The sequence below is a fragment of the Pollachius pollachius genome, assembly GCF_949987615.1.
Source record: "Pollachius pollachius genome assembly, chromosome: 1".
Classification (NCBI taxonomy): domain Eukaryota; kingdom Metazoa; phylum Chordata; class Actinopteri; order Gadiformes; family Gadidae; genus Pollachius; species Pollachius pollachius.
This window is the reverse complement of record NC_136934.1, coordinates 18,322,174-18,344,213: the sequence shown is the minus strand read 5'-3', so window position 1 is coordinate 18,344,213 and position 22,040 is coordinate 18,322,174. Positions and strand designations below refer to the sequence as shown.

The 22,040-nt window shown below is 44.5% G+C and overlaps 3 protein-coding genes across 8 annotated transcripts in view; 1 reads left to right on the top strand and 2 right to left on the bottom strand.

Annotated features, from left to right (window-relative positions):
* Window positions 1-131: 131 nt before the first annotated feature.
* kmt5ab (lysine methyltransferase 5Ab) lies at window positions 132-4,525 on the bottom strand. Its single transcript, XM_079745489.1, has 8 exons — window positions 4,406-4,525; window positions 4,157-4,257; window positions 2,712-2,859; window positions 2,236-2,449; window positions 2,051-2,138; window positions 1,649-1,708; window positions 1,137-1,327; window positions 132-890 (listed from the first exon to the last, which is right to left on the bottom strand). The coding sequence occupies exons 1-8, from the start codon at window positions 4,413-4,415 to the stop codon at window positions 680-682; spliced, it is 1,023 nt and encodes a 340-aa protein (XP_079601615.1). The 5' UTR covers window positions 4,416-4,525; the 3' UTR covers window positions 132-679.
* A 1,551-nt stretch (window positions 4,526-6,076) lies between these two features.
* mtrfr (mitochondrial translation release factor in rescue) lies at window positions 6,077-6,951 on the bottom strand. The gene is made up of 2 exons (XM_079747323.1): window positions 6,587-6,951; window positions 6,077-6,460 (listed from the first exon to the last, which is right to left on the bottom strand). Exons 1-2 carry the CDS (start codon window positions 6,866-6,868, stop codon window positions 6,239-6,241), a joined length of 504 nt encoding a protein of 167 aa, XP_079603449.1. The 5' UTR covers window positions 6,869-6,951; the 3' UTR covers window positions 6,077-6,238.
* Window positions 6,952-7,077: 126 nt separating this feature from the next.
* The window catches only part of LOC307077373 (membrane-associated phosphatidylinositol transfer protein 2-like), a 48,817-nt gene continuing 33,854 nt past the window's right edge, over window positions 7,078-22,040 (top strand). For 2 of the 6 annotated variants that reach the window (XM_079738780.1, XM_079738777.1), the window contains exon 1: window positions 7,644-8,661. The gene's annotated coding sequence lies outside the window, so the exon portion shown is untranslated. Of the gene's footprint in view, window positions 7,121-7,641; window positions 8,662-22,040 lie in introns of those variants that run through there. The other 4 variants (XM_079738778.1, XM_079738782.1, XM_079738779.1 and 1 more) reach the window with 4 other exon arrangements.

The window sequence follows — 22,040 nt, the reverse complement described above, 5'->3', positions numbered from 1 at the left end:
GGCATTTTGTTATGATTGTGCTGCCAAGTAGCAACACTATTAATCTCAGGGGAGAATTTGCTTTGAGCTTGTCTTACAAATGCACTTGGATGTTAGTTCAGATATGCAACCATTTGAAAAAACCCAGCAAAGTCATGAGTTTAAACTATACTCCTTTTATTGCCTGCATGTGTGATGGGCCACCCTCTGCTCACAGCAGTTTTAAATTGAGGACTTCAGAACTGACAAAGTATTATGATTCAAAGTTAAATGCACATCCCCTCAATCTCATTTCAGAATAAGCTTAATTTAATTTTAAGAAAATGCAACAATTTTCACTGAGATTTATTTCTCAATTTACAATATGGCTTTAGCCATAACAGTGAAACAGAATGGTAAATACAAAGAACTCCTACAGGGTATACAAATACTTCTCAGAAGAAATGGTATCCCTCACTCTTAAACCATCATTTTACGACAGTGGGTGAAGAGAAATTAAAAGATAAAATCATGAAAACAATACAGCCGCAGCCTCAGTTCAATTCAGGGAAAAGCTCATGTCTAAATATTTATAAAATCAGCAAGTTAAACTTGATTTAAAAAATGAGCAATTTTACAACTATGCTCAGTCATATTACCCTCTTCAAAACAGTGTCGTCAATTAAATATGTGAGGGGGGGGTGGGGTGGATGCCAACAGCCTAGTATTTGAGCCAGGGATGAGCACTAAGAGAGGCTTTGCTGCGATCCCCATAGTCGTACAGCAGCTCTTCTTCTGCGTCAACGTCCCTGGCAGCCACTAATATGAGATGGGGTTTTCCATCAATGTCGTGGAGCCTGGTCTGGCAGTTACCAGCTTTACTGTGGTTGATCAATCTGCCCAGGCGGGTAGTTTCCCTTGTTGCGTCCACACTAAAATAATAAAAAGGCGCTGTAAAAACACAGACTGTGGTATACATCCATAGAGCTACTATTATTAGAAGCATGCCAAGTATTGACCCAAATGAAGTTCCTCGGATATGATAATTGTACCACGTGTCCTTTGTTTGGAATTAGATGCAAATTCAATGTGGTTTTGGTCAAAGATCAATAAAAAAAATAAAGCCTTTTAAAAAGTCAGATGCGGTGGAAGTTACAAAATTGCTATGTTCCACTCACCAGTAGGTTTTGCTGTGGTACTGGAAGTAGTACATGTAACAGCCGGTGGTAGGGTCCAGAGCATATTCAGCCTCCCTTTTCTTAGCCCGTTCGATATCCAGCAGGTCTCCGTTGTACTCCACCACAAACTCTCCTTTTGTGAAGCCCCTGGTTGCAAACACTCCCCTTCCTTTGTCATCTATGTGTCGCACCTATTTAAATGGAGAACACGTTTGCAATTAATATTGAAGGCGTAATATATGGTAAAAACTTGAGGTGGTTAATTAACCTAAATTGGCGGTGATTTAATACTATTAACAAAAGTAGTTATCTCAGGGGAATCTTTCCTCCGCCTTCAATGTCCAGGTTTTCTTATACTGTCCTTCAATATACTAGGATGGGTATAGGGTCCCATCAAGTTCTTTTAATTAATCTTTACATCCTCACAGCTTTTTTTTTTTATACGAAGCAAGATAAGGAGCAGGAAGATTAAACAATTCACAAGTCAAACTGTATAGTTCATTATCCGGTACCTGCAATCCTTCTTCCACACCATTCTTGATAAGGTCGTTGATGTGTTTCTGTTCTTCATCCTTGAGTTTTTGGGAGAAAAATAAGACTTTCGTAAGATTTGTCCAACAAATTCTTATGTTCTGGTTCAGTCATGCATGAGAACCAAATTTTTACATTTATTTTTTATCCAAAGCGACTTACAACCATTCATTCACACACTGACTATGGAGTCGACCACTCAGGGTGACAGCCAGCTCAGCAGAAGCAGTCAGTTAGGCGTCTTGCTCAGGGACACCTTGACACTCTGTGCTACTGCCACCCCTCCTCGTCCTCCAACTCCTCATGCACCTTTCAACACTCTAGTACCAAGAGGATCATGGCGTCTTATTTGCTCCAAGTAACACAGCAACTTTTATACCAACCTTCATCTCAGCTTTAGTTTTCCTTGAACTCCTTCTAATTGGATAGTAATCTGTGACTTTCCTGTTTTGGGAAATCTTATTCTCTGTTCTAGAAAACAAGGGGGAAAGAAACTAGACATAAACAACCATGTGATTCAGGGTTACGTGTTTGGAATCATTTGGATACATTCTGTTTCTAAACATACTTTTTCACCCTGGCTTTGTGACCACCACCTTTCTGAGTTTTGGTTCTATTAGCCTTGTTTTGTGGTGCAGGCCCAGTCTGTGAAATGGGTTCTTTGTCCTGGTTTTTTTCTGTGTTGGTTTGTTCTCGGGACTCTGAGAGGAGCAGACAGGCCCGGGCTGACTTCTGTTGATCGTTGGACTTCGGAACCTCGCTGTGTATTTCAGTAGCTCGGTCTAAAAATGCCAATCATCAAACATTAGACCATGAACCAATCCTTCCAGTTTGCTATGAAACCGGTATCAGAACGAGTGTCAGTTAATACTGATATTTTGTGCAAGTCACAGACAACAAGTCCGCCTTGCTGATCCACCGAGAACAGCCAAACGGCTGAACAATATTTGTTACAGATAAGGCAAGAAAAAACTAAAAGGAATCCAAAATGAGCACTTGTGATAGAATGTACAAATGTTGTCAACCACTCAATAAATCCCCTACCTTTCTTTGGCTTTGCTGCATCAGTGTGAGGTTTTTCCAAGCCATTTCCTTCCTGGAATACACAGCTGGAGTTTTCACTCAGAGGGGATCGGGGTTTGCTCGGACTCCACAGGCCATGGAGTGTGGACTGGGCTTTACACGAGTTGTCCTGCAACAGCATCATTCATGTTCGCATTATTGGACAGATTAACAGCCTTGGTGCATTAGTTCTGAATGGATCTGCTGTGTGCTATTAATACAAGGTATGGAATGAATAGAAAGGCAGATTACATACAGCATTAAAAAAACAAGTTAAATTACATGAAATGTCAAAAGTAGTTTATTCAACTGCTTCAGTAATGCCGGAGAGGTTTGCAATTACCACCCCTACTGAGAAGCTGACTTTACTGCCCTGGATAATTAATGTGTAGCATCATTGTGTGAGAAAGTGTTGGTAAAAGGAAAAGCCAAGTAGGAACCCTGTACCGAAAAGCTACGTCTATATCGGCTCTCAAGTCTCACGCATTCGGCGTGGGACACACGCAATTCAACCCATGCACACGCTCACACGACACACTTCGTATTTCTCACGCAAAGAAATTACCAGGATAGCGCCCACCAATTTGCGCCGCTATTTAACAGTGGAACAGGTAGGAATCAAATGGGTTTCCTGTACGTAGGGTAACCAGACGTCCTCTTTTGCCCGGACATCTTTTTGAGACACTTTAAAAAAAATGTGGGGCGGAATTTAAAAATCGTCCGGGATTTTATTAAAGGCTCATACATGTTCACATTTTATTTGCGTTGCGTTTCTCTGGGTTGTTCACGAACTAGTTAGGCTACGCCCTCCCATACTCAGTTCTGTTCGCTTTGCATTGATGGAAGTAAGTAGGGGGAGTGGTTAATTAGAGCCTTCAGATTGGACGGTTTGACTTACTTACCGTCATGTTTTGTATTTATTTTTTTACCATTATTGTTTTATAGGGACAAACATTAACAAATTTCTCCTACAGGGGATTGATAAAGTTATATCTATTGAACAGAAAGAAACACTTGGTCATACTTTACACACTTAACCACAGCATTGGCCTACTGAATGCCACCGATATATTTTAAGCATTGGACTGAATGCCACATAAATATTTAATTATGTTTTTGCACGTTTGCAACGTTTAAAAGTTCAGAGAAAAGTATATGCCTCTACTGGTGTTGCTTAAGCCAATAGCCTTTTGAGGCAGTGTTGTTTCTGAATATTAGTGTTAAGGGGCCAATAATGCTTACTATCATACATTAGTCACCATGTCTGTGGACACATTTGTACGCTGTGACATGTTTATATACCCCCACCCTCGACAAAATCTCACACTGAACTCAGTTCAAAACTTGAGAGCCCTTATCTAATATTTCAGTACAATATTTATATTGTAATGCCAAATGTTCAACATCATTTGACCTAAACAACGTACCCTGTTCATCTCTGATTTGTACTCCTTGGTCTCCTTGAGGGCTTCTCGGTGTTGAATTGGGTCCACGGGTTTACTGGTGGTCGTCAGAACATGCTTCTTCCCTAAAGAATAGAGGCAAACACAAAGGTAACTGAACATACTTACGATAATAACGCCGTGAAACCAACCACCAAACAGTCTTTGTTGTTAACACTAGCTCCATTACGATAAATCATCGACATGAGGTTACAACATGCTCCAGCTGGATACCTTTGGCCATCTCAAGGCTCCAGACCAGCCGAGAAGGTTTGGCGGTCGAAGGCTAAAATGTGCAATATTTTCTAATTAGGAACAGCATCAGAACGCTGCTCGACCCAACGCCAGAGCGTGTGATGGATTTTAAAAAAATGTACCGCGATGCTGATTGGCTATTTCTACAGCCAGGCTATACAGAGCGCAGTGGGCCCACCCCCTTGGTTTCTGGAGGGCCCTCCCCCTTATTTCCGGGAGGGCCCTCCCCATTATTTCCGGAACATCCGTCTGAAACTTCTTTGATAGAGTGGCGAAGTCACGCCTCATCCGGAGCCCATGGGACCTATGAGATCGAAAAGTATGAATGGGTTTCAATGGAGAGAAAGTAATTATTTTCTGGTCCCAGTCTTTATATGCCCTGGATTACACATATGTTGTTTGTGGATTTAAATGATAATTTTTCATCCAAAGAAAGATAAACATTTTCGTGAAGAAGTTTGATAATGTTAGGTTTTCTGTGAGGCCGATTTGCGAACTACAGCTCTTCGCTGCTCTCGAAGCGAATGATTTACGTCACCACCCGCACTTGGAATTCCGTTATAGACATGGCGATCTCTCTGCGCCACTTTACCGCTTTTTTCCAAGGGGAGGATAAAAGCATCGAAAGAGGTGAAAACCATTATAAGTCGCAGGGAGCGTGACGTCACATTCGAGATATGTACTTCTTTTTCAGTAGCTGTGTTCGAAGTCGTTCCCTATCACGGATAAAATGCACTATATAGGGTGCTCGCCATTTTGTAGTGGTGTTGAAATTCTCAGTACTATATTTCATGTACTATATAGTGGACTTAAAATACCCAAAAGTTTAGTGAAGATGCGATGTTCCCTACATGTTACTCCCGTATACCACAATGCAATGCGGTCGTGTTTTTGCGGAGGAGAAGAAGAAGCTGAATAACCAAGAAAACTAATACATTTAATGATGGAGTGTCCGGCTTTCGTTTAGAACTGTCAACAATTTATTTGGGATTTAACATTTCTAAATGACGTTTACAAATGTTCAGCGTAGTGTCCGAATTCTCGTTTGTCCGTCCCCTATATCATAAACACTATACAGGGAATAGTGAGTGAGTGAATAGGGAACGATTTCGAGCACAGCTATTGTGTTTTGTCTTCAGCCTTTAACTGAACAATTTCACAATAAACGGTCAAACTCTTGACATGAAAAATTTCATGGGCTCTACTGGAAGGGGCGTGACTTAGCTACTATAGGTCCATGGTCTGGAAACGTTCGAATTTGAAGCATCTAACATTTCTAACTCAATATACATTGAGTTAAATATCGTTGTCACTTTGTTTTCTGACTTGGTTTAAATAATATTAAAAGTTGATCATAATTGGAATGGGTTTTGTCGTTCACAAACCATTTTTGCTTAACTTTACATAAGCTCTCAAACACAATTTCTCCGTTGGAGATAAACTTGTTTATCGATCCATCAGTTGATATTGTACACACGGATTGTGTTCATGTTGTTTGAGGAGTTACAAAATATATTTTTCTATATTGTCATTAAATACAACGTAAAGGGCATGGAAGACAACTTGGGGAAGTGCATTTTTATTCAATGAGCATCTCCCTCAGGTTCTGACTTCTTACTCAAAAATATCGTCGAAATATGTTTCTTAAATGTAATCTTTATTGAGAACAGAATCTGTCGGTTTCCTTATTCAAAACATAACAATGACATTCTTATCCAGAACAGCCAATCATTGTTATCCACAATTCTTAATGTCATTATTTACACTCACACACTGAAAGACATATACAACACTGAATATTACAATCATCTGTCACTTTACGGTTTTCATCTCCGCTGCAAGGGCTTCTTTGAACATCCTCTTTTTCTCTAGATTGTCATTGGCGTTTTTCCTCTTCTCTTGTTTCCTCTGCATGGACTCCATCTTCTTCTTGATGATTTCACTGTCTTCTCCTTTACATGCAATATCCACTTTTCCTCTCAGGATCTCTCGAGCACGTTTTCGGTTTGTTTCCACGGATCTTGTTTGATGACACTGGGGAAATAAAAGGCGGAAAGGTGACAATAAGCCCGCACGACCCAGGAGGGCTAGTGGTGTTCATTCTCAATACCAGAGACCAATGCACAGACGTCCATGCACAGATGATCGTGATTTACATACCTTCACTACAATCCCAGTGGGGATGTGCTTGAGCACCACACAGTTGCTGGTTTTATTCGTAGCCTGCCCGCCCGGTCCCGACCCTCGAACGAATTGTTCTTCGAGGTCTTCCTCGTTCAGGACAGGAATATCTATGAGGTCCCTTTTCCCAGCTGCTAAAACCCACGCAGGTCCTGCAACAGGAGCGACCCTCAGAAGCGGAGCTTTGGTGAGAGATCTCCCCCAAGGGATCCGCCTGGACGCTGAGTACACGGAACTGATCAGCGGCAGCACCGAGCCCATAGCAGCCGGTCAGATCCTCCTCACACTAAACATGATGTGGAAACATAACATTTACAACACGTGAAGAGTATGGGGCCCTCACATCGGTCAGGTCAAACGAAATAATCAATGACGTAAACAGGATATCAGGACGACTTCCTACTAGGCAGCCAATCGGGAGGCAGAATGTCTTGGTGTTTTTTTTATATGAATGCCTGGTTAAATGGATCCCTGTGTGTAGAAGAAGGCTGTAAGGAAACACGGAGCATTAAGGTGTGTGGAAGGAAGTTCTACTTTTACACTTTTGGGGTAATTTGTAAAGCAACATCTGCATTTATTAGCTATGTACAGATATATAAAGATAGTAGTTGGGCCAACTGGGAAAGTTAATCTTTGAGACAGCGTCAGTGAAGAACCACAGACTAGGTTATTGAGTTGAAGTCTGTGAGTGAACCGGGAGTTATATGATGTAATCTGAGCGCGCAGTCAATCGACATGAAAATTCCTAAAATTATTTTTATTTCTTGACTTGACATAGCTATGAATAAAAGCAGGTGTTATAGTTTAGACATTATGCAAGGCTTCCAAATATATAGTCAATACCCGGGCGCCGTGTAATGACAGGATACAAACTTTGTGTGTTTTATCTCCTAGACACAGCATGCTCTCAGAGACGCGTTATTCTAAAGCCTCCGCACGGGGCGCTACTTCGTGTTATTCTTAAACCCTCCGCTCGGGGGGCGAATCTTTTTTCGTAGGATGGTAGGGGCAAGTACTGCCTTTTTCACCTCTGATTCGCCTTTGATTGGTTAGAATGGCTCTCCTCCGATTGGTTAGGGTTAGGTTTAGGGTTAACCCTCACCCTTACCAGAACCCTAAACCTAACCATAAACTCCTCCAAACAGCGGTACTTGCCCCTACCATCCTACGAAAAAGATTGGCGCACGGGGGCGCTACTACATGTTATTCCTAAAGCCTCCGCACGGGGGCGCTACTGCATGTTATTCTAGAGCCTCCGCACGGGGGCGCTACTGCATGTTATTCCTAAAGCCTCCGCACGGGGTGCTATTGCGTATTATTCCTAAAGCCTCCGCACGGGGGTGCTACTGCGTGCGTTCTGCGGAAGTGCGTCGCCGCTCGGATGCATCGCGACTGTTCGGCCGACAGGAGGCGTTTCAAACCGTGTGACTCGGCGGCTGATCCTGGGTCTGCTGCGGACGGTGGAGCAGCGGTAAAAGGCGTAGTGTAGACTGAGGATGGCTGCTCGTCATCCATGTTCCTGCTGTACTTTGGATTCTAGGAAGTGGAAGGAGCTCCTCGGCTGAGATTTCTCCTCCCAGACGATCACGGCTGTCCAACCGAAAAAGTGTAGATACCAAGGACGTTTAGTGGGTCGCGTTAGCCTCTCCTCGACCTAGCGTTTCAGCTTGTGGTCTTCAGCGCTCCGATGCCCCGGGCCGTCAGGAGAGCCAGAACCCTGGTCTGACCCAGAACCCTGGTCTGACCCAGAACCCTGGTCTGAACCAGAACCCTGGTCTGACCCAGTGCATCTCCGCTGTCGAGATGTTTCTGCACCCAGCGCCCTGATTTGAAACGTGTTCCTCCTCCCATGTCGCGGGCGTTACAGGGCAGCGACGTTTCGGACATCAACACACTCAGGTTCCACTGATGCCAACGGGATCGGTGGCCGTTTTTTGGTTGACCTAACGTACCGGTGTTTAGGAACCCGTCTGGTGAACTACGAGGAGGACAGCGTGCCTGGGAACTGGATGTCCCGGGTCCCGTGTGGACCGTGGATCGGACCGGCTGACCAGGTATGTGAGGACCAGTCTGTGATAACCATGCTGGGATGTTGCTAGGTAACTAAACGGTGGACTTGGTATAAAGATGGAGTGTTTACTCCAGCTCTGTTTCTGCTCTGCTCAGTGACGTGAAGTCGATCATCTGAACGCTGAACGGCTCCGTGCGATAATGAAGGCATCCCACCGTGATGTATTAGTTTAGTACGGAGGATTCCTCTGCCTTTCCTCCTCCGACTCTAACCTTAAAAGTGGTGGTGCGCACTGGAGGTACCTCCTGGTCTGGTCCCAGACGTCCACCATAAAGCTCTTCACAGGGTTCGGCCACAGGTAGATCACCAGTTGCATCTCATTGGCTAACACGCCACGACGACTGCATTTGGTTGCACTTGCTAAGTCAACACAAATGAGCCCCTAAGTACCCGTTCTAAAACGACGGTCTTTGATATCGAAACGGGGTGTACTCAGTATTTTGGTTCTATAATGGAGAGCAGAACGCAGTGTTTTGGTTTTGTTTTGGAGAGCAGAACGCAGCGTGATCACACATCCTGCATTGTTGCAAGTATGTCAACGCCGTCAGAACATGTTAGTGGCATTCAACTTAATTTTCACTTCTCCAGCGACTGCAAGTCTGCTGGGTGAGTCACGGACCCACTGCTGCTCTTATCGGGATGTTCGCTATCACAGAAGACTTCTGCTCAGGATGCTCACTGTTACAGAAGATCGGCTGTCTATCAGGACAGCAGCTGAACATACCTGCAATCAAACAAACAAATCAATGTACGTTTGACTTGATATGACACTCGTGCCATTCAGGTACAGCCCTTCGCCCGGATAATCAACACAAGAGCACAGACAGGCCAGCTTCTCCGCTGTTGACACAGAGGCAGAACGTGCTGGTTGTGTGTTGCTCACGTTTCTAGCCCGTTATAGTAGCGTGCCAAAGTTTGTGATTACTAGTTCAACGTGTAGAAACGGGCCCTGTAAATGTCACTGCGTGTTTCACACCCCGGTCTTCAGTCGGCTGTAAACCACGTCATGGTGTTTGTCGATCTAAACCTGAATCTAGAACGACTTGATCTAAACCTGAATCTATACCTACCCACATGATAATAGCGGAGAATGACGAGAGCCCGCCCTCATTCCTTAGTGGTATCTAAGCCTGGCTCGACATCACATTTGACATACATTTCCATTTTGCATAATCGAAGGCCTGAAACTTCTTATAAACAGGGTTATTATAAGATGTTTTCAGGTATTTCCCGCCTGACAATAAGTCAGTTTTCATTGGTCATCAATCTTCTTTTGATTGGTTTGAAATTAAGATATTGGTTTAACGTAATTCCCAGTTTTATAGTTTAGTCCCTACTGAATTATGATAAGTAAATGATTAATAAATACTTTGTTAAATTACTTTAACATCAGTGGCCTGTTTAACAATATAATTAGAAGGTCACAATGCGCCTTTTGTGAATAAAATGCAGATGTTTATGGTGATAATAACGTTTCCATGGTGCCGGCCCTAGTCAGCTGATATGCCAGCCCCTATTCCTTCTCATCAAAGACACATGTTGCATTAATGTTTAGAGAAGCCTTGTGTTGTCAAACTGTGTTTCTGAGGTCATAATCTGCTGCTCCCACGCCATCTGTCTGGGTCTTCTCCTAACCAGTCTTCATGGCGTACAGGACTTTCTTTCTTCTTTTTGCTACCCGACTGGTTTTCTTTGTTTTAAGTGTTCCCTCCTGGGCTGAACCTTATTTTTCTAGTAGTCTGGCAGCAGCAACCAATGGGCTGTCAGGCTGCTGTAGGCCTGATTGCCGTTGAAAATGAAGCAGTGGTTGTACTTCAAATGTACTACTACTACTACTACTACTATTGTGCTAATATTGTACTATCACTACAACTTGTACTATGTTACTTATTACACACAGTGCTTGAGAATTCGACCGAGAAAGTAATAATGCATGTATTAATGTACCAGACAGGCCGTGTTCTTAAATGTACTAGCTTGGATTGTTTGAACCAAAAGTCAATTGTTGTTCTTTGGTCTGTAAAACCGTATCAGCTTGGTGAGACTGACCCGTGGGGGGGGGTGTCACTCAGAGGGGAACATGGACCAGAACTCACTGCCGTTCAGCATTCGGTGCTAGAAACCCCCCCCCCCCCCCATGGTAAGGTGGCAGTAATGTACAGAACAATGTTTTGTAGACATCATAGATGTTTTGTAGACATCATTAACCCGCAGCAACAGTAGTGGTGGTCATCAGGATGCAGATCGCCAACAGAAATATGTCCTGACATTGCAGCTCATTACCAACGGCGGACTGTTTGCAGTTAACCTCTGACGATGCCCTCGTCTCATTGAAATGCGTCTGCTGCGTGATTCTGATGATCTGTAGAAAGCGATAAACTAGAAAGCCCCCAACCGGTGGTCCTCATGGTGGTCTGCGCTAGAAGCGTACGGCGGTATGGTTTGAATCCCCGCCCACCTTCTCTCTGCTCCCCAGGTGGTCTCTGAGCGATGTTGCGTAATACCAAGAGGGAAAGTGGAACTTCTAATGAAACGCTGCAGAGCTCGGGCCGTCAACAGAACAGAGTGACGGGTTTATGGGACTGTTTAAAGGGCGGTGGACACGTTATCAACCTGGTCCATCTGATAACCGGTGCACTCTCGTGTATTTTGGACTAATGCAGGACAAAGGAGGAACAGAGAGTTAATGATTAATTGGTCTAGTTTATACAGTTATGTAATTCATGAAGGAATTATCTTGACCTGGAATCATCTAGACCTTATTTTAGCCGAGTCGATTCTTTCGGTTTCTGTGACTCTCGACGTGGATCATCCCCAAACCAGAACCATCACGTTAAGGCCTGCAACACCATGCAAGCTTGCAGTATAACTTTTGATTCTTACACGTAATAGGAACTCGTATTGGTTTTGTAACTAAAGAGAGAGGAACATTCAGTATGTGGGCTGTACATAGGCTTATTACAACATATCGCCAAGTAACGTGTCAGACATCTTTATGCTTGTTTGTTATGGTCACTCTTAATACATAAATTTACAGGAAAACGTATTTGGTATGTTTTTTTAAATCCAAAAGCTGCTGATAATCATCTTACATTCGTCATCCTGTATCTTTGCCCACAGTGCTCTGGGACTGATCATCCCAGAATCAAATTCAGTTCAGCAAGCAAAATGAGACACACTTCCTGTCAGTTAGATTGATTATGACACTCGATGTTACTCAATGACACAATGTTATCGAAGTAAGTAAAAAAAAATGTATACATTAATAACCTGATTCAAATCTGGACACTCCTGTACCGTGAGAGCAGAACCATGTGTTTGGGTCCACCTGATCTAGTAAGGAGAAGGGATTTATTTTATAGTCAATATTAATAGGGTGGTTAAACCACAAAGAATTACAATTGTTTGGCTTCACGATTACCTCTACATTTGGGATTTCAGCTAAAAAGCCTTCAGGCTGACAGCATTTGATTGCAGGTAGAGGGCTGCTGCTGGACCTATAGGCCTGCATCCTATAGCCAACTTTGTTTCTGGCACCTATGTGTGGAATTACTCCCCCTGCCCTTAATTGAAAATGTTTTTTTCAAACATGGAATCAGTAAAATTCTTGGAAATTACGAACCTATTTATTTTCATCTGTTGTCTAAAGAATAGTATCTGCAGTGATTTGGAAGCCCTGCTTCTGTCATGTGACGTTGGATTTATAAAGCTACCCCTACTTCGTACAGTATCGGGCAGAAAGGTTTGGCTGATATTTTGCACATATCCGGCTGTAAAACTATACCTGGCATGCATTCATGACAACATAGGCCTGTAAGGTAATGGCCATAATCCTTGTTATAACACACCTTACTTTTGGAATGCCTGTCTATCTCTTCAGTTTTTTATTAAATATTTTTTTACATGGTTCATTTACTATTTCTTGTTGCAATAGAGCTAATCTGTGCTGATGTTTAAAAATGTCTGTAGCAAACCTTTTGATAAGTTACAGAGCAGCTTTCCAAGTCTTTAAGCCCTTATTAGGAGTTTCCTCAGTCATTCAGAAGCCACTTTGTCTATGATGGGCACAACTATTTAGTGTTCCAGAAGATCAACCAACTACCCTCAAGGATGGTCTTAAAGAACCGTGTTAGATTTGGCTGAAGTCAATTCTTTGTGCTCTTTACTTTAATGCAGATTTACTGCTTTCCCAAAGTGAACAGGGTCTGAACGCTCAGTCCTCTTCACGCCTGATGGTATGCTACCCTGCAAACGACTGGACAGTCTCCCACAGACAAGTACCACTTAGGCCCCACAAAGCATCGCCTGTTAAAGCAGACACGGAGAGCATGTTGGACCCAGCTGCTAACCCTCGGGAAACTCCTTGTGACGTTTTGAACGAGGATCTTTCTGGTTTATTATTGGCCGGTTAAGTGTTTGTTTTCGGTTGGTCTCATGGTGTTGAATGCATTTTGTGGAATGTAACGGAACAGCCAGGAATTCAACCGCTCTCTCGTATTCAGTCAGATTCAGAGCAAACCGCATATTGAGCCCTTCAACCACAAGGTGACCGTGGTGACACCGTGATACACCTTATTCCTGTGTGCCCAGACATCTCTAGGGGTAATCCAAGTCTATCCTGGTATTCAGAGTATCTCGGTATCCTCATGGTGCCTGTCAGGATTTCTCTTATCAGTCCGGATTGGTAACACAGATATTGTTCAGCCCCTGATTGCGCTAAATTTTTCAAAATGGTCAACGATTTTGCATTCCCAGTAAGCAGGTCTCAAGTTTGTCGCATCGCGTCCATAGGGGGCCCTTTAGTTGGCTGTCTTAGTAAACAAAAAGCCCCGTCCCCCAGTGGAGGATCATTTCGGACACCTGGTATTAAGGCCTTATTTTACATGCCTAACATGGTTTGGCCCATGATGTCTGTCTGGACAGAACCCCGCCCCCCGCCCCTGTGACCCACCCCCCACCTGTCACAGGAGTCTCACCGGAGTCCTGACGTGAAGTGCGGTGTCTGGGGTCGGCGTGTATGGGCCGTAGATGCCTAGCGTGACTGCTGTCCTAGTTTTAAAATATTCATTAAAGGACTTAAAAAAAACAAGCATTTGAATTTATGTTAATCGCTCAAAATAATAAAAACAGGCTCCTTTTTTGTGTTCTGACTTGCAGTCCAAAGTTTTTGGTGCAGGGACAATAACCGCGAGGGGACAACCTGGCTCTTCAGAAAGGTTTTATATGAGGAGACTAAGATAAAGACTAAAGACTGACGGTTGCCCCGTAAGCGGCCATCAATCATCCTTTCCTCATGTTTATGGAGAGCAGTCAAAGGTGTGTACTTTGGCCTGTGACGCCATGGCCGTTTGGCGTTGGCAGAAACGGCCCACGGATGCAAGGGCGTTCCCCCTCGTCAGCGAGGTGCTGTAGCATGGCCGCCGTTGACGTGGGCCTGAGAGCTTCAAGGTTTTTAATTTGCATACATTCAAATCCCCGCGTATGTGGCGTGTTGTTCAGGACATCCTGTCCATGTATAGAATCAGGAAACCCATGTATAGAAGAGGAACCCTGGAATGGAGACCCAGTGGGAACGGTAGAGAGAGGGTGTGTGTGTGTGTGTGTCTCTGTGTGTGTGTGTGTGTGTGTGTCTCTGTGTGCGTGTTTGCGTGTGCCAGTTCCATCGATCAATGTATGCCTGTGTGAGCGCCGTGCCCCCCCCACCCCCAAGCTAGCATGGCGGCTGAGTCAGAGCCATCATGTCAAATGAGAAGCTACAGCCTCTCTCTACCAGCCCTTCTGGGTGTCCTCCACTGGTCACCCTAGCATGGGCTAAAAGTATACCCTTCAGACCGTAACCCCCAACACACCACCATCTTCCCTGAGTCTTTTATCACAAGGCTCCCAGTATCATAGCTGTCCTTTGCAGAGGGCCTCAGTGTCGCCATGGTGACCCTGCGTGTGTTTACTGTCGGCATGTTGGGGAACGGCTACAGACGGTTTGGCATCGAGGTTGACTTGGTATCAGAGGCCCTGGTTCGGGTGAGAATGGAAGGGTCTGCGGAGGTCCGGTCGGTCCTCAGAGTAGACCACTCCTGAGCTCAGAACTCATGGAGATACGAGTCACATGACCACTAGAATCCCTGGAAATGGCCTTATATGGGGCAGTCCAAACATATTATCTCTCTCGGCCTTTGTCCATCTCTGTTTATTGGTCCAATCTCTTTTTTTATTTTATTTGTACAACTGCATCTGTTGGATTCGGGTACCAAAAGGAGGCAGTGTTAATTTGACAAGTTGATAGACTTGATAGTAATTAGAATGTGTTGACAGTTGGCTTTGTTTGACGTTAAGTACGTATCTGGGGACCGCTGGAACCTGGCACCACATTACTGGTTGGTTTTATTTTAGTGTTTGGTGGCTGAGTTAGTTTTCTATTTATTTTCCCTCAAACATATCAACTGTTGGGTGAACTTCTCATGTAGCTGAAGGATGAGCTTCAGCTGATAATAGGAGGGGATGCAGAGCCTCATTCAACACCTCATCCTACATCCTTTCTATCTGCCCTTATCTTTATAATTATCCTGGCCAGATCACCACCACGCTAGTTAATATAATAATACAGTTGGATCTATTTCCACTGTGAATTTTCACCACTTGAGGTGTTTAATCTCTCTGCTGAGCTTAATAAATCAAAGGCATGTTTTGTATTTCGTTTTGTTCTAAAAAAAGATTTTACTATATTTTTTTTAACACTAAAATCGATGGATGTGTGCTTTGTGGTTCCACAAAATCCTCAAAATAGCAGTTGCTGTTGCACAGTATTGAAGCACTCTCTATAGAGAAGGAGAGGGAGTACAACTACGATGTGCCTAGAGAGGAGGAGACGGAGTCTAACTACGATGTGCCTATAGAGGAGGAGACAGAGTCTAACTACGATGTGCCTATAGAGGAGGAGACAGAGTCCAACTACGATGTGCCTATAGAGGAGGAGAGGGAGTTTAACTACGATGTGTCTATAGAGGAGGAGAGGGAGTTTAACTACGATGTGTCTATAGAGGAGGAGAGGGAGTCCAACAACGATGCTCTATAGAGGAGGAGAGGGAGTTTAACTACGATGTGCCTATAGAGGAGGAGAGGGAGTTTAACTACGATGTGTCTCTAGAGGAGGAGACGGAGTCTAACTACGATGTGTCTATAGAGGAGGATAGGGAGTTTAACTAGGATGTGTCTCTAGAGGAGGAGAGGGAGTTTAACTACGATGTGTCTATAGACTCATGGTATAGGAGGAGGTGGTGAGGGAAAGTGGAGACTGGAGATAAACTATATCAGTCTCCGCTCTCCTCGTCATGCTGACTTCAGCGGGGCAGCCAATGAGGAGAGGTTCTTCTTTGTCTCCATGGTAACCTCCTGTTGAAGTAATCACAGAGAGGATGGGACGAGAAGGAATATGTCTTGCCCTCAAGCTAAATCTATTTATCCCGTGCGTTCTGTGGCCATCATTTCTATGCTTCATTCATATTCTATTCTACCACAAAGCATAATTTCCTTTGATAGGATCATTATATGAATGATTCTCTCTGAAGGCCCGGTAGGAGCAGAGCTGACCCCAGATCTGGCGGTCTGACTGGGGAACACGCCATGTAATGAAGGAGAAGGTATTGAAATGTTATTCATGAATTTTCACATTTTTTGCTATTTTTCTCCCCAACGTCCCGTAAAAAGATATTTGATGTCCCGACTTGATATGTTTTTCTTGGTTATTATGGCAAATATATTAATCAAACGACCTAGCCCGAGTCGGCCAATCACAACCCTTTAACTAAAAGGGGGCGGGTTTGATACGATGACTGAAAGAGGAGCGCCCTATGGGAGTGTCGTTGAGGCAACTTCATAAACAACCAAGAACGGGGCGCTTGATGTGTCACACGATTCTTTGCTCTGATTGGCTGTATGTCCATCAATTGCGTCCAGAGGCACTTTGACCTGTGCCCCTTGAAAACAGAACTGAGAGGTTCCACACACACATTTGAGAATTTGTCTGGCGATGTCAGGATGTAATGAATGAACATTTGGCTAACAGTTTATACAGTTATATTCACTTTCATACAATAGTTTCATTTAGTCCTCAACTATTATACAATATCTTCAACCACTGCCACTTCAAAATACAAGCCAGGTCTTCTTCTGAACTACAGACCAGGTAATCTATTTCTAGCCTGTGAACTACAGACCAGGTCTTCTAGTTCTAACATGTGAACTACAGACAAGGTCTTCTAGTTCTAACATGTGAACTACAGACCAGGTCTTCTAGTTCTAACATGTGAACTACAGACCAGGTCTTCTGACCTGGGAACTACAGACCAGGTCTTCTGACCTGGGAAGTACACACCATGTGACCAGGTCTTCTGCACTGTGAACTACACACCAGGTCTTCCCAGATTTGACATTTCAGAACAGTTGTCATTGTATTAAAGTTAATTGAACTGATTGATTTGATCATTGCATCAAAACCTTATATGACCTTTGTGTGTCGTCCCTTTATAACAACCAGGTCTCTGTGCACTTGGGCAATCCTTAACCTTCTTCAGGATTAATGGACCCTATGATAAACGTTCTGCTACTGACCCCAGCATGTAAAACACTATTTGCTTAATGTATACAAAATGTAGTGTTGAACAGATGCTGTGGATCGGCTGGTGCCTTGCCTTAACCGTGCCGGTGGAGAGTTATTCTCATGACCGTGGACTTGTTTAGAATAGCCTGCCCCTTAAACTCTCATCAACACTGTCTGAGCCATCTCCAATGTCACCGCTTAACACAAATAGTGGTGTTGGTTTAGAAGTGGAGGGGGTGGGGGCGCAACGCGCTATGACTGGGTCTTAGCCTGTCTCTCTGTTTCCAAAACATAATGTGTCAATGGATCCATACAATCACAGGGATCAGTTAAATATTATGATTTAAAATGTATGACTAAGAGGGCTGCATCTAACACATCCATTCAATATATTTCAAGACTAACTCATTAGCAATAGTCCAACTAATGCCGATGGTAGCAACAATGTGTCTGGGACTGGGTAGAACCGGCTGGCGGGAGCTCTACACTGAACCAGACAGGTGTGGGGAAAGGCGTGGATTAGCCCACTAGGAAAAATGCTATTCTCACCTGGGTTGGCTTTGCCTCATGAAATTTGGATCATGTGATTGAGATCTGCAGGTATTTGTCTGAGTTTCTGTTGTACTTCCACATGTGCTTTGTCTATGTGATTCTAGCCTCTTGACAGAGAGAGGAAACTAAACTGAAAAGTTGAATAATTCAAACGTAGCACTAAATTGATTAATTCAAGATTAATGGGATTTTCCTAGAAAGGTCAAACACTATTTCCAGGGGGCTGTTTTGTGTTGATTACATTAGGAGCCCATGTGATCACAGGGTTATGATAATGTGTTGATGAGTGGTCACCTGTAAGCCAATGGTGACCCCTCTTATGTAACAGATGTGTTTTGGTTTGGAAGGTAACTCCTACCTGCTGGATTATGTAATCACAAAGATACAAGTCTGTTTTAGAGGAGGTTAACACAGATTTTGTTGTACAATAGGTAAACAAATGTTCTCCTCCTTCCTGTGAAAAGGTGCTTGCAATACAAGAGTTGAGGAGGTCCAACAAAGTTGCATTTCATTCTTAAAGACTATACAGTTTATGTCTTCCACCATTGCACTAGCCAGACGCAACTCTTTCCCGGTCTCGTATGAGTAGCAGTTGTAACAGGATACCATGGGAGGAAGCTGATGGAGGAGATGCTTGAATCTTTAGCTTCAGTATTCAAATACAACGGTACAGCCTTTGTAGACAAATCCTTTTTATTGCCCTAATATTAGGTTGTAAAGCTCTGGTCATTGTTAAACTGTCTGGTAATTTAAGTTTTGTTCTTAAATGTTTATTTAACGAAGTTGCTCATCTCTCAACATGTATCTTACAAGAGAGACCTGGCCAAAACATTTGCAGCTTCCAGAAGCATTGTTTCTTTGACCCTCAGTCACATCTTTGACCACATACTCGTACGGTGTGAGGGTGACCAACTCTCCAGCATCAGCCTGCTCTCAGCTCCTTCAACCTAGGGGGGGAACTGGAGGAGTCTCTTGCCAAACCTTCTTCAAAACAATATGATAATCAATATGATGAGCTTTATAAAGTGTTTCTCGTGGGAGTTAAACCCAGTCAAATCGATGTCTACAATATTAGCTTAATAATAAAGGAAGTTGATATGTTAAATAGGAAATGTTTCTATTTATTTAGTTACTTTATTAACTTTTGTCTGTTCATGCCAGCCATATCGTGATAGTGATAGGTTTGTCTTGGCAGAGCAGCGCGGAGCGATCACTATGTTGTCGTAAGCCTCTGGCATTTTCCCGCCCGTGGCGCTTAAACCTGTAAAGCCAATTAAGGTGATCAAATGTGTTATTTTTCCAATTACCTCTCGGCGAATTGCATGCTGTGTTTGTGGCGGTTGTCATAGCGGAGAGGGGGCTCCGCAAGGTCAAAGCAACGTTGTGTGAAAATGATATGTGATATTTTGGGCTTGCCACAAGCTCAGAGTTTCCACTTGTATTTTGAAAGTGAGGGGGGGGGGGGGGGGGTTGTTGCGTCATTGGACAGCTTTGAGGGGGAACCCCTGCCCCTCTCCCTGCCCCCTCCCTCTGCTGCCACCCCTTTGGCCCCCCAGGCTTTTCCATGTTCTACGTCACTCACCCTCCACAAACACGACCCCACATCCCTCCCCCCAACTCTTGGAAATGGGACTAAATTTACAGCGCTCCAGCGTAGGGGGGGCCCACGATGGAAACGGGCGGACACGAGGCCCAGCAGGCCCGGCTGTTGTTCCACCTGAGCGTGGTCTCTGTTGGTCCGGGGTGGTGTACGTTGTTGATGTTTAGCAAGTGTGTGAAAAGTGGTGTGAAATGTAGAGCTCTTCATTTTGTCTCCCACCATGGTGTTTTGTTTTATCAAACCATAAAAAATGGATGCAATAGCTGAAATGAGTAGAAACTAAGTTCATTGAAAAGATGTAGTCTCTGTATTGTTGATGGACCCTAATGTGGTGAGAACACCACAGTATTAGCTGGGTTTGACCTGAAGGCCCAGGTTAACTTCTACCAGAGGTGCATCAGCCTGTACTGTATACACTGTCAGTGGTTAACTACTACCAGTGGAGCATCAGCCTGTACGGTAGAGACACCATCAGAGGTTAACTACTACCAGAGGAGCTGCTTCAGTCTGTTCACCATCTGAGGTTAAGTACTACCAGAGGAGGAGCATCAGTCTGTGCCACAGAGAAAGCCTCACATTATTGGATGCTGTGATGGCCCTTTGGCAGTGTGTCTGTGGCAGTGAAGGCCACCGCTGAGGTTGGAGAGTGGCTCCCTGGCACCGCGGGTCCAGCTGCGTGACGGCTGAACGCGGCGAGCCACGTGTCTCCGTTGCGTCACAACCCAGGGGGGAGCTGAGGCAGTATTTTTAGAAGGCAATGAGCGTATTCTCTAAACGCACAACAGCAACGCATGCTGCTTGCGTATGCAAGGATTATTGTGACCAGGCTATTTTTAGATGCTGCTTGCAAATTATTTACATTTTTCCTCTGCTCTTCCCTTTTTTTCTCTTCCTGGGCGGAGCGTGGTGGTAACGATACTCTCGCTTGGTGCCGGGGGAGCGTGAGCTGCTCATCTGATCCTAACACGTCTGTACTGCAGATGATGCATGTCATGTGGGCCGCATCTCTTCTTTAGATGAGCTGCTGTGTTGTATTCAAGGCCCTGCCACCAATACACCTTTGTAGAAACATGGAGAAGCAAAGGGCCTCATCTATATTCATGCAGTCTGGGGACGACGAGGGCCAAAGTCCTTGTGCCGTGGTTGCGTCTGAGGTCCAGAATGGTTGAGCAACACAAGGAATGCCACAGAAAGGAGTGGGAGATGGATGAGGTGGACTGAAGGCAGGGGTGGACTGAAGGCAGGGGCCAACTGAAGGCAGGGGCAGTGGGGGATGGAGAGGACTGAGAGACAACGGACAAACTGTATGAATGAGGGACAGTAAAGAAAATGGAATAAGGGCCGTAAGCCCTGATGTGAGCGGTGAGCTGTGATGTGACTTCTAGAACCTTCTCCTAGTTCACCCAAAGAGAAGTTGTTGTATTCAGTTGGATTAATGTTGGATTTGGAATTTGAAATCCTAATAGGTGAGTGTAATAGGATTTGAATAAATGATTAACTTAAGATTTCTTCAGTATTTGATAAATTCCCTGAACTTGTAAAGCGGTCTCCCCTGGGGCCTGTCTGACCATAAAATATGTCTCTTATAACGGGCAGGATCACAATAGGCTCATTGACATTTATGCTCAGGCCACACGTCCCACCCTGAGACGCTCTCCCTGTGTCAGCCTTGCCCTCTCTCTCGTTTCTTTTTTTACCTCCTCCTTGTTGTCTCTCAACACCCGTTTCTCAACAGATGATTATCTTTTAACAGTTGTCTAGACGTCGAGATAAAGGAAGGGTTCAACTCGTTTCGGAAGCAATATTCTGTACAATTTTAAAGGTTAGTGGCAGCATCCGTCGTGCAGCATCATTAGTCTGGCCCTTTGTCACATTGAGTCTCCAAGGGCTTCAGACTCGGCCCTTACCCTGGGCCCTCACAAACTCGGCCCTAAGCCTGGGCCCTCACAGACTCGCCCCTCAAAAGGGCAACGTAAACCTCCCCACTCCCCGTACTAAAACAGTTTTTAAATAGTTACTTGACAATAAACCCTGGGATTATGGTTGGGGTGAACTCATCCAGGACCTGATTTGAGCGGTCTCGTCAGGGGATTCTGCTTCCAAGGCTCCAGCAACCCGTTTAAGTGCTAGGGCCCGAAGGGGCCCTTAAAAGGGTTGCTGGAGGGTTGCTGGAGCCTTGGCTAGGACGCGCCCGGGCCCTCTCCTTCTCTTCTGCTAGCCTACTTTTCATTGCAATCCGTCCCCAAGAGCACTGTTATTTTAGGCAGACCGCGGTGTCCCGCTCAGTGAGGGGGGGGTTCTGGGAGGTGGGGGGGTTCTGTGCACAACAAGCACATTGTGCGGCAGAGGTTTCAAAGGGAACTGGAGGACAGAGCAGGAGCAAGGCGGTAGCTCTGCTGACCCCATCGCTGCTCCTCATTCACACCATGCAGGTGGCTGATGTGGGACGTCCCAGATGGGGAGGCAGCCCTGTCCCCTGCTGGGCAGCAGTTGTGGCACATTTACATTTATACCTACATTAAGGGCATTTAGCAGACGCTTTTATCCAAGCGACTTACAGTAAGTAAGTTTGTCAGAAAAAGAGAAACAACTATATAACTCTGTCGGTACAGTA

Bases quoted from the DNA above. Each gene is read 5' to 3' on its own strand.
- kmt5ab (XM_079745489.1), bottom strand. The intron at 2,139-2,235 runs GTATGTTTAGAA...CTTGTTTTCTAG, and splicing joins CACAAAGCCAGGGTGAAAAA to AACAGAGAATAAGATTTCCC. The intron at 1,328-1,648 runs GTACCGGATAAT...CCATTTAAATAG, and splicing joins GTGTGGAAGAAGGATTGCAG to GTGCGACACATAGATGACAA.
- mtrfr (XM_079747323.1), bottom strand. From the start codon at position 6,868: ATGGGCTCGGTGCTGCCGCTGATCAGTTCCGTGTACTCAGCGTCCAGG. The intron at 6,461-6,586 runs GTATGTAAATCA...TTATTTCCCCAG, and splicing joins CCACTGGGATTGTAGTGAAG to TGTCATCAAACAAGATCCGT.